Below are 14,495 nucleotides of genomic sequence, written 5' to 3'. Positions count from 1 at the left end.
TCCAGTTCGTCACCGCTCGGGGGCTTCATGCATATTGCATAGCCATCAGAGCAGTGTGATGTGGAGGCCCGACTGGGGAGCGGGGGGGGGGGGCGGTACTCCGTGACCACAGCCCCGCTCCAGCGTCGGCGAGTGATTCATGCTACCACCCCATTTCCCTAAATCGGGCAGTTTTCCAGCGCCTGGTGCGCGCACCACCGACCCGCACCCCGAGACGTGCACACGGGCTCCGCGTCAATTACGGCTAATTAACTCGGGGCTTCCTTAACGAGCTCAGTCCGTCGAAACAAAGCGCGGAGCTGGGGCTGAATCTGAGCTGGTGCTGCGGCCCGGGGCCATGGAGGGCCGCGCCCAAGTCAGGGAAATGAGCCCTCCGGTCAGCTCTCCGGCGCTTCTGCTACCGCTGTTATACCACCACCAACAACGTCAGAGCTGTGGGGCTGTTGTTGTTCAAACTGTCAGCGGAGATGAGACACAAAACAGAGCTGGGGCAGCTCGGAGGTGACGTCCGACGGCTGGCAAAACTGATGGTTCAACTCGAGCGCATTTTAGGATACCACAAAATGAGACTGTCGTCGTCGTCACGGGGCGCTCGCCTAACAGCGTGGAGAATACGATTCAGGGAGGGGTGTAGTGGCAGCGGCTTAGGACCATAGCATAAATCGACGCTAGGTTTTATTCTGTCGAGCATGTGTCGGAGTTGGCCACACCCGCGACTTTCCCCGTGGAATCAGAGCTGTCACACAGGGCCGTGCTCCATTTCCACCCGGTTTATTTATTGCGTGATTCGTCTGACTGAAAATATAAACTTGAAAAACAGTCGAACGAAAACCCTGTTGGATTTTCCATTAAGACCACTGTAGTTGGTGATTCCCTGAACATTCGCTTACATCACTTTTTCAGAATCACACGGTAGTGACAAGTTGACGTCGAGGCATGCGATTTTCTCGCTTACATGATACGACGAAGAAAAGTGCCAGTTCGGCATACCTGTGTTTACTCCGACTAAATTCCAGTTGGATATTTACGATATAAATCCGATATGGCGACACCCGATAGCTATACGCTACATACCGATCATTCAGCCCCAAAACCATGATATAGTTATCAGATGATAATACGTTTTGAAACCATATTGAGAATGGACAACCAGGGTTCTATCTTGATTAATGCGGCACAAAGACTTCCGCAGTAATTTTCGTCAGTGTCAGAAGTACCACGTGCTTTATAAACAAAACTACATATATCGCAGTAAGCTTATAGCCAATTACCGCAGTGGCAATGCTACTCGCGTTTTTAATCGGCCAACGGTGCCCCACGCATTGTCAACACCAGTTGCGCTTGAATAATAAATCAAGCGATTTGTATTAGATATTACCCCAGTGATGACAGCAGTCATCCACACTGGGATCATATGCAGAGTCAGCCGCTCCCCCTCCCCAGTGCACTCCGCGTGCGAGGCGCGAGCCCTCATTGCCGCGATGGACTCCACCCTGCGCTGAGGTTTCTCCGGTGCTAAATCACCCGTTGAACATCCTCGTTAACACGCCAAAAGGACGGCCCGCGCGAGCCAAAAGTAGCGTAAGAGGTGTGCTACGCTGTAGATAGGCAATTTCATTACGTCAACGTCAATGCGTCTGATGTTTCATTACACCAGCGCGTACGTGGAATTTATGGCGCGATTTTCATGGTTGGATCTATTTCATCCTACGCGTTTCACACTGTCTGAATACCCTACCTCAAGTCCACAACCAGTTTTGCAGCGCCAGGGCTGGCTGGGCGTCGGCTCAGTTGGGCTCAGAAAGAAAATCTACATGATATTGCCATGGCCATTTTCATTATCCCATCGATTGCAATGATTGGCGAGCAACCGTGCATTAATGCATTGCATAATGGTATCGATAAGATCACCGGTTTAGCACATAATCATGGGACAATTACTGTCTTGGCTTATCAATGGAGTTTGGATAACACCCCAATGAAGAAAGAGTGACAAATAGCATTTTGCTGCGCAGAAGGCGTAACTTCAGAGCTGGTTAGATCATGTTAGCTCGACCTTTTAAACATAATTTTATTACCTTAAGCATAGTTGAAAATAAACACGTTTCAAAGTAACTTGCGGCAGGATATATTGCTGTTAATGTCTTTCCTCAAAACATTCTTGTGTATAACATATCGTGAACATCAGAAGTTACTTTTCATAATCTCTTCCATTCTCATTCGTTTCAACGGCACTAAAAAAAAACTGCTTCAACCGCAATCCTATAACATAACTCCAATTTTACCTTTCGCCGCTTACATGCCCACCATTTGCACACCTTTCTTCACGAAAGCCGGCACGCAGATGCCAGAACAGCTGCTAATCTGCAGTGTCCATCGACGATGCGTCACTGCCTTTTCCACCAAAGGGCATTCGCGTGTACTCACAGATAAGACGAGCTCTGCAGAATCACCCTTGTGCAGATCGTTGCAGAAAGTTGGACCCGTGATAATGACAGAAATAGCACCATTCTGCAGTCGGCGACTGGACATCGACACACTTAAGACTTGAAGTGCTCCGAAATGATGTCGATCTGTATAGAAACCGGACTGGGTGGGGAGTGAGCGCATCGCCAGGACTGAACATGTCCACCTGGACTTAGCGGTCTTATGACTGGACTCTTCCAGGATCCGAATGTTCTGACTGGACTCCCCGCGAACTAAATGTTCTGATTGGACTGCTCCGTCCGTCACTTTATGAAAAGGTATCGGACGCTCCACATCTGTGCGTTCCAGTCCCTGGGTCACTACTTAAAAAGGCTCACTCCAGATAACTACAAGGCAGGTGGAAGACTTTCCCGTACCAGCGAACACTTGAACAAGCTGAAAGTGGCATGCGGACCTCCTCATCAATTTGACAGTTAATTCATGACATCAAGAGTCAAGACCAACCAACGTCCATTACGCACTGGGGCCAGAAACCACGGATGTTACAGCGCATGACACCGGATTCAGAGGAAACCTCATCGGCTGAACGACACTGACGGGAGCGGAGTGCAGCGGAGGAAGATGGGGCGAGAGACGGGGAGAGGATCGGACGGCCACTGGACCCAAGAGGACAGGATGGGAGTGTGTGGGCGGAGAGTAGGCGTTACGCTGGCGTGGCTGGCGGGGCGGGGGCGGGTCTCATCTCCGCGGCGACACCGGCAGGGCGGCCGGCCGGCGGGCGGCGCGGCTCCCAGCGACAGGCGGCGGGCGGTCCGCCGGCGTGTCACCCAGACCGGCTGCGTGGCCGGCGCGCGGCTCACTGATTTACGGCCCCGAGGTCGGAAAGGCTGCGCGCCGGCGGACGTCGACTGCGAGAAATGCCACTCTCGGGGGCGCTCTATAACTGGACTGGACCAGAATGGATGTGTGACATTACACGGAACCCGGCGACCGCGGCGGTGCCGTGCGCCAAAGGCTTACAGGGCTCAACCGAGCTCCCGCTTCCTGGCTGTATCGCACAATTTATCTCAGGGTTTCAATGTGGCATATCACAAGTGAAGCTTATGTAAAAACCTTTCTTTCTTTTACCTTTATCCTTTCTATCAATTATTAAATTATTTTTATTTTTCGGCACCCGCACTAAAATAAGTGATGAATTTGTAAGTGAATAAAGCATGCGAACCTATTGACGTCCGCTTTAGTTGGTTCAGTCATTGTTTTCTAATACCTACACCGGTGTGTCTAGTGAGGCCATCATTACTAGCACACATATTTATTTTGCACATAGCATAATACCTACTTGTCTCCACACATCAAACCAAGCTGAGGCTTCAGGCCAAATCCGCCCAAGTCGTATGAAATTAACGCACCACGGCCGGCGGCGGGCCCATGGTTCGGCCATTATTTTGCCAGCATGGCAGGAGTGGTCCCGGTGGCAAGATTAGTCCAAAGCCACTCCAGTCAAACACGGACCATTTCATCTCGGCCCATGGAGCAGCAAGCGGCAAGGAGCAAAGTTTTCTGATAAGGAACGGTGGAATGCTCATTGTAGTGTGAAAAGTACAGCAAACTGCAAAATGAAAATGCATAATGCAAATGTAAATGTCACTTAGCTGAAATGGCACGGCCTTATAACGAATGGTTCAATAACTGGCCAGCCTATCCATCGTTTCGAAATAAGGTTTCATGGACTTAGATTGAGGTGAGGTCGGACTGAGCAAGAAAAATGTGCAGGGTCAAGGAAGAGCTCAGACGTTATACGCAACGCTACTCGCTACCTTTTAACTTTTCATGCTCTTATTCGTTCACATAGTTGGTGAACACACCAACTCGAAATTTACTTTCCCAACAAACGCGTGAACACGCGGGTGTAACGAAGCGCATTTGGTTGTTGGTGCATATGTGAGGATGAACAATTCGCGACTTCACTCTGCCAAAGTGAGGTCGTAACCACCAGCAACGTGACAATGTGATAACCGGGACCGTTTACAAACCATCATGATTAATGTCGATCCGACCGGACTCCACCAGTGCTTGCGACTTGCGTCTGATAAGTTTTGATTAGCGACAAACTTGTGTTGATAGTCGAAAGTTGAGGATTCAGCGTTTTCCAATGTGTGGCGGGCAGAAGCTGCACCGTTTTAAGGTTAACTTTGGCAATCAGATGGTCGAGAGACGTGTGAAGTTTACATCGATAAGTTAATATTTTCTAGTTGGTGTTTATTATTTGCTGATGCTATGTTTTTGGTAGCCAGTTTCAACGCTAAAAAGTTTAAATCACCTCTAAAGCTTATCTTACAATCGTACATGCAGTCTTCAAACAAATATCTCATTTTTATAAGCGAGTGGAAAGGCATTGTCAAAGTACTCGCATGCACACAACACAGTGCACACTGCACAGGTTGAGCAGGAGTTCTGAATAGAACGACATTTCTGCGAACACTTAACAAGAAACTATACACACCAAAGTTGACAACATCCACCACATTCTCCATCACACTGTCTTGCGTATCTTCGTTCTTTATCATTTCCCCACGTTTACGAATACGGATGGCCCCCATCTAATTACGGCCCGTATAGTTTATTTAGCCGGCCATCTCGCAGCGAGATCTCTCCGTCCGCGGTCCGCCCATGTCCGGTTGCAGCGGCGGGCAATAAGCCACCGCCGCCGCCGGCGACAGCCACACAGCGGAGCTGAGCCCCACAGCCCGCCGCCGGCCGGTGCAGCACCACGGCGCCCCGCTACCTCAGCACTGCAGCGCCGAGCGGCACCGGCGCCCGGCCGCGGACGGCTCCGAACAGCGCCGCTCGTTCTCACGGGAAGCGACGGCGGCGTCCGGCGTGACTCGCCGCGCCGCAGCGCCATCGCCGCCGTCACGACGGCGTGACGCCGGCGCCGTCACGCCGCCGGCCGGCTCGTGTCCGACGGCGTCACGTCATCGTCACGTCACATCAGTTGTCGTGACGTCACGCCATCAGTCGCCAGGCCCCGCCCACGGCGGCGATCGCCGTCCGCCGCCGCCTCTGCCGGCCGTAACGGGGCGGCGCGCGGTTTGCAATTTGTTCATTAATTTATCACGCCATAATGAGCTCTATTTTACCGGGCCGTGCAGGTGGAGAGACTTGTGTGTCACTAATTAGCTCAGCGGCGCGGCCGGACGGGCCGACCAGCTCACGTGCGCGCCCGCTCATGGCCGCAGCGCCCGGGGGCGTCTGTGTCCGCCGAGGGCGCCCGCGGGCGTCACTAGCACGAGGTGCAGTTTCCTTATGACCTCTCGATCGCCGGTCGGTGGCGCCGCAATGGTAACAACGATTCGGTTCGGCTGATGATGATACAACATGCGTCACAGAGATGCTAAATATCCACTTCGCATGAAACAGTGTTCGGAGCCGACAACAGATAAAGCGCATCACCAAGCCGCGGGCGCATGAATGCCCGAACATCTTGATAATTTACCACCGACTTCCATACATTCTCTCCAGACGGATTTCCCATAACGTGAGGTTAAAGAACTAACCGAGAGCAGCCGTTACATAACGAAATGCCTTGCACTCCACGAAAAATAAGTACAGCACAACACATCAAGCCCTGGTGCTCGTACAGATATTCTGAGAAATGAACGTTATGCTGCATCAAGCAAACGGTCGAGCACCAGGCACCCGTTGCGCTGAGAGCTATGATTAGTGATTGATGAAGGCTGTCGGAATTTATGGCGTCCAAAGCACGCTGCATTATGGACGTCCAGTGTGATCGCTCAGGGGTGAGGCGCGAGCCACGAGCACATGATCCAGGCTGGCGAGCCGTGAGTTGTGTGCCGTGAACCGTGAACCGTGAGTCATGAACCATCTGTCTTGGACTGTCAGCCGTGAGCCATGAGCTGCGAGCTAGAGCTGCGATCTGTGATCCGTGAACCATGGACCAAGAGTTGTGAACCACAATCTGTGAGCTATACGGAAACTGAGTCGTGAGCCACATGAGCAGTGACGCCTATCTTTCTGGCCGTCTGGCCGTTGAGCAGTAGCGTTTGCCCGTCTGCCGTCTATCCGTATCGCCGTGAGCAGAAGCGTCTATCCGTCTGGTTTTCTTGCCGTTTCACTGTTGAGCAGTAGCGTCTACCCGTCTCACCGTCTGACCGTCTCGCCGCCTCACCGCTGGGCGGTAGCGTCTACCCGTCTCACCGTCTGGCCGTCAATCCGTCTCGCCGGCGAGCAGTAGCGTCTACCCGTCTCACCATGAGCAGTAGCGTCTACCCGTCTGACCATCTGGCCGTTTCGCCGCTGAGCAGCACCCTCTATCCGTCTAGCCGCTGAGCAGCAGCGTCTACCCGTCTGACCGTCTGGCCGTTTCGCCGTTGAGCAGGGCGGCCGCGACGGCCCGCCGCGTGAAGCAGAACACATTGCCCATTACGGCTCACCGCAGCCGGCTCATTTGCATTGAGTAGTGCTGTGCGGCTCCGCCCTCCATCCCTGGCCGGCGCGGCGGCTCCCTCCCTCAGTCCGTTCGTATTGCTCGCCTGTCGGCGTCAGCACTGCAGCCGCTAGCTCCTCCCGCCAGCTCCGTCCGCAGCTCCGTCTGCCAGCTCCATCCGGCCGCCAGCTCCGTCTGCCAGCTCCGTCCGCCGGCTCCGTCCGCCAGCTCTGTCCGCAGCTCCGTCCGCCAGCTCCAGCCGCCAGCTCCAGCCGCCAGCTCCGGCCGCCAGCTCCGGCCGCCAGCTCCGTCCGCCAGCTCCGTCCGCCAGCTCCGTCCGCCAGCTCCGTCCGCTCACAGTCTCTGTGTCACTCACACTGATACGATGGGACATGACGTGCCGGGGCAATAGCCATCAGCTGAGATCACCGTCCAGGTTCCGAGAGACGATGCAGAAGGGACGGCCAGCTATACGGCGCACATCGACCCGCGCCGTCGCCGCGCCGGCCGCTGAGTAAAGCCACCCAATTCCAGTTCATCAGAAACTTGGTGTGATGACTGCGCTCATTTTGAAACCAAAGACCATCACAACTTCTCGGAACGTCCCATATCCCGGCGGAAAGAATGAAGGTCGATACACCGCGTCGCTGGAGCACTACGCGACAGTGCCAGCGTCAGGCGGAACTAAGGAACTGGGGAGAGGTCCGCGCCAACTCTTCTCCCGCCGCTGTTTCTATGCTACCGTCGGAGTCCGCCAGCTCCCCTCCCGATCTTTTGTGGCCCGTCCCCGTGCCCGGGCCGAGCAGGTGCGGCTCGCCGCTTCATCTGGCACGGCTGGCTCAGCTCAGCCAGCGCCGCCGGAGGGCTGCCAGCCCAACAATCTGGCCGGACCGGCTCGGTGGGCGCCGAGCTGCCGCCGAGACCCGTATCGCCGCCCCCCACCCCCCACTGCTGCCGCCCCGCCCCCTCTGCCGCCACCCCCGCCCCCACTGCCGCCACCCCCGCCTCCGCCGCCACCATTGCGGTTCATTCCCGTGCGGTATATTCGCACGGTACTGGCCGGTTAGTTTATTTCTTTTCCTGTAGACGTCATGGCCTGTGATGCATAAACGCTGTGTAAGTCTGGTGAAAACACGGTGGACAATTGTCATAGAAATGACAATTTTACATGCTGATTATTCCGGATCGTGAGAGCCAGGCATCATACATGTGCCATCACACACTGTTGACCGGTATTTTTCACAGCCAGCTGAAACATATGTTGAACCTACTACGACCATGACTGTCAGGCGTGGTCTGCATACTTCAATACGCATAAACAATAAACAAGCACGCGTGAAAGTTACGATTCATTACAAAGCAAAATAATCACCGTCTCCCGATCTATTATCACCTCCAGGTTTTCTCAATCCTTCCCACCTCTTCTGAACAGGCAGCCGCCCCCCCCCCCCGGATCTCATCCTCCTTGCCCTATCCATCCCTCTCCCAGGATAAGAGCAGCCTCTCCCCCTCCCCGGTAGCCGTGGAGCCGTCAGCACTGGTGTGCCGCAGCCGGTGCCGGTGGACCACGGACCACGAACGGATGGCGACACCTTGCAGCCCGGTCGTGAGCGGCGGCCGCCGACCGTGTCGCCGCCACTGCCTGGCCTTGCAGTCATTGCCGGCAGCGCGGCTCGACAGGCGCCGTCGACGGGGCCACTGAACGGACGGGGACGCGAGAGAGCCAGGAGAGGGAGGGAAGAGAGCGGCGATGTCATTTGGAGGTGGTGGTGGTTTGATGCGGACACCGGATGTAGGCGGTAGATAGTCGGCACGGCAAGGCAGGAGCTGGTGATCAGCGAATCACGATCTGAACACTGGCATAGTTGTGTGGGCTGAGCCGAGCTCCGCGGCCGGGTTATACATGGCTGGGCGGGCGGGCGGAGCACGGGTGGGGCTGGGGCAGGGCTGGGGTGAGCCCGGCGAGCGGCTCAGCCGCCGCGGGCCACCGGCAGACAACAGCGAGAGGCAGACGACCTGTGGAGACGGGTGACGGGGGAAGACCGCACTGATGAAGCAGAAATGTCGCTGACCGACCAGACAAGCCAGACAGCCATCCAAAGAGCAAGCCAGGGAGAGATCTAGCGAGCCACCGAGTAAAGCGAGTCAGCCAGTCATCCAAAAGGCAAGCCAGCGAGTCAACGAGCTAGACAGTAGACAGTCAGCCGGCCCAGCCAGCCAGCCCGCCGGACACTGACCAAACCGTCTCGGTCCCGATCACGACCGGCGATATGGCAATCAAGAGCGACCACCTGGCCGGCGCGGAGGCGACGGCGGTGACTGGTCGGGCCCGTTCTCCGCCGATCGCGTGACCGGCCCGGCTCGAGAGCTTATGGCGGCGCCAAGGTTACACGGCCGGCGACACGCAGGCCAATGAAAGGGCAGCCGGCGCCCCGTCACCGGCGGTGACGGGCGCACCGGGCTACCTAATGTCGAGGAAATACTAATTCAGCCGGTAAATCATCCGCGACACCATTGCGGCGGCCATCCTCTGCCGGTCTGCAATCAGCGTAGAGTTATGTCGCACGGCACCGTTACAACTGAATTAGGTGCACTGTTCATCACATTAGAAAGATCCGTGTTTGCGGCGCCATTTAGAGCTCATGACCCAGTAATAAAATGAGAGGTCCCGTTCCGAGCTGGCCGCGTGACTGGCTAATCAAAAACGGACGGCCGCAGCGCCGGCAGACAACACATGGGCAGACACACGAGCAACAGCGAGAGCAGCGGCGCGCGGGCCGACGCAGACCCCCGAGACGTTACCGGAAGTAGCTCGTGCGGCGATCGAACAGGAAAGCGAATGCGATATCTCCGCAAAAAGGGGGAGAACAAACCTATAAAAAGATGAAAACGAAAATAAAATGCAAAACATTAGCTTTCACAACACTTGGATGGGTCAAAGTCCTTCAGAAATGCTTTCTTCAAGGTATAAACATTACCTATACGTCTATAAAAAAAAAAATCATCTTACAGACGACTAAAGACTTGTTCCCAAACAAGCGGATTACAGGTACCTACCTATGCACTGGGTGCACAGTGCACACCATGCCAAAGGTATCTGCTGACGATATTCATCCCCAAAATTTGCATTTAAATCGCTGGCGGCGCACCTTCCACCGGCAGCCAGGACTATCTCAGCAACAACCAATAAACATTGTGTTCCCCAGCGCCACATCAGCCTCTGACGGACTCTCATCTCCTCCCCTGCCGAGCCACGTCACTCGACGGCACTTCGTCTTTCCCAGCGACACTGATACAAACGCCTTAAGGAAGGATGTCGGACCTCTGTGGGAAACATTCGGCTGTGCATGAACTCACCTATTCCGGGAATAGCACTGACACGACTCGGCAGGACCCGGGGGTCGAGACAGGAAAATTGAGAGAGGTGGGAGGCGTCGGAGGTCATTGCGCCTGAGAGACGCCTAGAGATAGATGATGGAGATGTCACATGACTTGTTCAATGTTCATGCATGTAAGTGCCATCTACTATTCATGGTCCAGCAGAGGAAGGGTCAACGCGGAATACATAGGGTGGAGCCCAGGTGCAAGGTGCGGTATCGTTTGACGTTCGCAGGCTTATCCAGAGGAAACTAACACGAGTGAAAGGAACATTGCATAAAACCAGAGTGGAATGCCACAGCGGAAGCGGATGAGCAAAACATGAACCCTTCAGTCATCGCTCCTTTTCGGCAAAGTCTGTAAAACGTTTCCTGCAAAACATTTGTTTTCCTTACAGGGATGATATTGTGTTCGGTGAACTTCGAGGTAAAGGGCATTCAAAGACGCGAAGCAGAACACAGCAACAACATACATGTAGCATAACAAACAACACACCAGAATTCCATCCTTGGCCCAGAGGTGCTCACCCACCCACCACTGACCGCACTCCGCTGACACTCACAAACCACTCCCCACAAACTCCGATAACACTCACCCCGGGAGTTTTCGACTGCGGTCCGAACGGGTAGCGGGTCCACTCCAGGAGTTGTTCCTTCGTGGTGTCCAGCAGGACAACTGAAACAACAGACCGGAACAGCGTCAAACATCGGGAGGAGGCAGCCGTCAGCCCTCAGCGGTCAGCGCTCAGCCGTCAGCGATCAGCCGCCAGCGCCCAGCCGTCGGCGCTCAGCAGGAACAGAACAGGCCGAGCCCCGGGACCACCTCTCAGCACAGGCCGCAGTCGCGACGGCAATAGGCAGGACGTTGGAGGAGGTCAGAAGGAGCCCAGGGAAATCAGCACAAGATGGCAGCGGAGATCAGAGTTGGCGTAATTTGCGGTGGATTAGGCCGCAAAACGGTCTATTTTTAGCGCGTACAGGCGCCGGGTGCACGGCAACGAAACTGGACGACAAATTACAGTCGGGTGCGCCCTGTGTGGGATCCAGGGGGAACAAAGAGGCAATTTACCCCTCCTAAAAGACCTCATTTGCACTGCTACGGCGGCGGAGTACATGAAAATAAATTTACAATTAGGGTGGTATATCCTTCTCTTTAAACTTTATTTTTATCATTAGTGATCTCTCTGTTTTCTTCCTCTTTACAGCGTTCTAAATACGGAGACACTTGAATTTATTGCAACACATCCGCGTTCTCCAACGACCACAAAGGTGCCCATCATGAAACTCACACAAACACACAGCTCTTTCGGACTGTGACTCCTTGTGAAAACAAGACATCACAAGTCGGGAGACGCCGCCCTTTGACCGAACCCAAACAGCTAATCGATGAAATGAAGAAAACTTGGCGCCTGGACCTTTATCTGTTGGACGACCGTGGCCCGGTCCGTCGGTGGGGGCCGGGTGCCGACTGGGCAGAAACGCCGGTCACGTTCCCATAAAGGCGCGTCACGTCGGCCGCCGCGCGTCGGCGGCGGCGCCCGGAAAGTCGGCCGGTTGTATATACGATGTTGACCCGGGTGTGTCACTGCCATAACGCCGCAGGGGACGATCAATAAACGAGCCGTCTGAACGCGCTCGTAGAGAAACGCGATCGGAAATGATGGCCCCGAAACCGTCAGAATCGGAAGTTGTACTGTCACCAGTTTTACGGGAAAACTTAACGAGGAATGCATTACATCAGTCGCGACAGCCAAATAGATTTTTCCCCAGACATACAGGTCGAGTAACTCAGTCCAATGACAATGAAATATTATGAATGATCTAGTAGTGACGCGTCTGCGACTGACAGCGGTACCACATGCTGGCGCTCTTCTGTGAATCAAATATCGCCGTCATCGCCGGCATTGTTGGCCGCAATATCGCCGCCATTGTGCGGAATCCGCCACGCACCCACACACAGGTTCCCACTCGCCTGCCGTCCCAAACATGGCCAGCAGTTCACCCACGCTCACATGACACGCTCGCATTTGTTCGCCGAAGCAGTCCCGGAAAATCGCTGCAGACCGTCAAAAACGAACACGCTCCATATTGGTAACCCTGGTCATCACTTCTGCACAGAGTATTGCAGGAATTCCCCTCGCCCCTTGGCTTCCGATAACCCCATGCTGACGCACACACTCCCCTGCTAAAGACGGCTCCCCGTCCCCAGCAACTGAGCTATTCGAAGATAGCAATTCGTCCTGCAATCCAACCGTTACAATCCGCGCTACACGATCTCAAATCCGTCCCATTGCAATCGCATGTTTTGTGTTGCCCCGGTTATAAGTACTGAGCATTGTATACAAACATTACTGTGACAGCGATAAACTAGGACAACGGCCAGAGTTGATTGCTATTTCATTAAGCATCAAACCAATTAAGAACAACCGATAACAACGGAAAATTAAGTTAGTTTAGGCATAATACAGTTCATTACATTTGAATAAAATTCATTAAATGCAATACAATGGAGTTTAAATAGTTCTAAATCTATTCAATAGCGGGCTATGCGTCAGTAGCAGTAAATAATGTAAGACGGCTGTTGCAGACGTTCTTCAACTTGACTCAGTGGACTGTATAACTGTGTGTGTGTTGACGTCTCGCATCATCTGGTGTGGCGACCGGGGCCTGACAGGATATAGGTTGATATGGTAATGAGGCGAAATTGGGAATTTATAATATAAGAAGTGGATGCTATATGAATGGATATAATTTTGGATCAAGGTTTACGAGCACTCTTTTCAGAGCGACAAAGGAACCCTCTTTACAGAGAGCATGTTAAGACCTAAAAGGGTATGCAGAGCCCTCTTTTCAGAGAGACAAAGGAACCCTCTTTACAGAGAGCATGTTAAGACCTAAAAGGGTATGCAGAGCCCTCTTTTCAGAGAGACAAAGGAACCCTCTTTACAGAGAGCATGTTAAGACCTAAATATAGAGCCCTCTTTACAGAGAGACAAAGGAACCCTCTTTACAGAGAGCAAGAGGTATTAGGAAAATAAGGAATCAGATAGGAATGATAAGTAGACCCGGTCACCATGAAATAGAAGACTGTGCGAACCGTGTGCCACTCTCCCCGTGCTCTTATCCGCCGCTGCACTCCACTCTTCACCATTCACAAACACAAGATTCTTCCAAACTGGTGAGTATTGCAGATGGCGAATAGGCGATGACAACACAGTATCACTGACGAGAAGAGTTGGCCAGAGAGAGCGAGGCAGTGCTCTCTCGGCGCCGAAAAGTAAAGAAGTGAGAGCGAGGGTTGCTCCCGTCCCGTTTATGTACTGGGTCGGGAGGACACAGATGGCGACGGAAGTAATGAAATAACAAAGAAGCTACACACTACACAGCGTCCTGGTAACCCTACCACGCGGTCGGCACATGTCGGCCTAACGGCTCCGACCCGCCGGGGACACAGTTCCACGTGCGACGCCACGCTAGCCCACCCCCTCCCCCCGGGTCAGTTCCTCCGGTAACAGCGCATCCTTTCATACAACTGCAGCTGTAGGACACGGTCGCAGGGAGGGAGGAGCGTCCCGTCACCCGATCACTGCCATAAACTCTCTCGCGGACGGCCCATCTGCCGGCGGCATGGCAGGGGGATGGGGGCGGCGGCGGCGTGGATCGGCGCCGGCCGGGATCACGAGTCGGCCCGCCCCGGCAGCTACGATCAGAGCCGAAATGAGCCGCAACACCAACTACCTAGTGCAGTTTGTCGGCAACAACGGCAATTAAGGGGATATAAACGGGATTTCCAAAGCTCTGAACAATGGACATTGGAGAAACTAGGTTAATCTAGCATTCTATAAAAAGCTCAATGCTGTGTGCATGTGCAAGATTTACCCCCAGGACATGTATAACTATTCAGTCCCGTAGTTCACTGTGCCAGGGAAATTGCGTTCCGAATCATGGACTTTGAGAAAAACAAAATAAACCGAGTAACCTATCCATTAAATTAGTTTTAATAAAAATTAAAATTTATTCATTTAACGCTTGATGAGAATCCCCGAAATCATCAAGTTCTATTACTATCCCACAACATTAAAAAAAATCCGTTTATCCATTTTACGTTCTTCCAAGCTGTGCCAATCAATGCCAGGCATCACAGTCCGATCCGTGATACACCAATCCGTGCCGCCGGCCCAGCAGGTGTGTCGGCACGCACTGGGCTCTACCAAAGTAAAACTATCCCGGCTCGCAATGTCACT

The 14,495-nt window shown here is 53.7% G+C and overlaps 1 protein-coding gene across 1 annotated transcript in view; it reads right to left on the bottom strand.

The window, feature by feature from the left end:
- Positions 1-14,495, bottom strand: part of LOC122385043 (ephrin type-B receptor 1-B-like) — a 67,442-nt gene that overhangs the window by 33,434 nt on the left and 19,513 nt on the right. The window contains exon 3 of the mRNA XM_043373006.1: positions 10,848-10,927. Coding sequence (XP_043228941.1) covers positions 10,848-10,927 — 80 coding nt within the window. The remainder of the gene's footprint in view (positions 1-10,847; positions 10,928-14,495) is intronic.

The sequence above is a fragment of the Amphibalanus amphitrite genome, unplaced genomic scaffold, assembly GCF_019059575.1.
Source record: "Amphibalanus amphitrite isolate SeventyFive unplaced genomic scaffold, NRLGWU_Aamphi_draft 000206F_arrow, whole genome shotgun sequence".
Taxonomy (NCBI): domain Eukaryota; kingdom Metazoa; phylum Arthropoda; class Thecostraca; order Balanomorpha; family Balanidae; genus Amphibalanus; species Amphibalanus amphitrite.
This window is presented reverse-complemented; position numbering and strand designations above follow the sequence as displayed.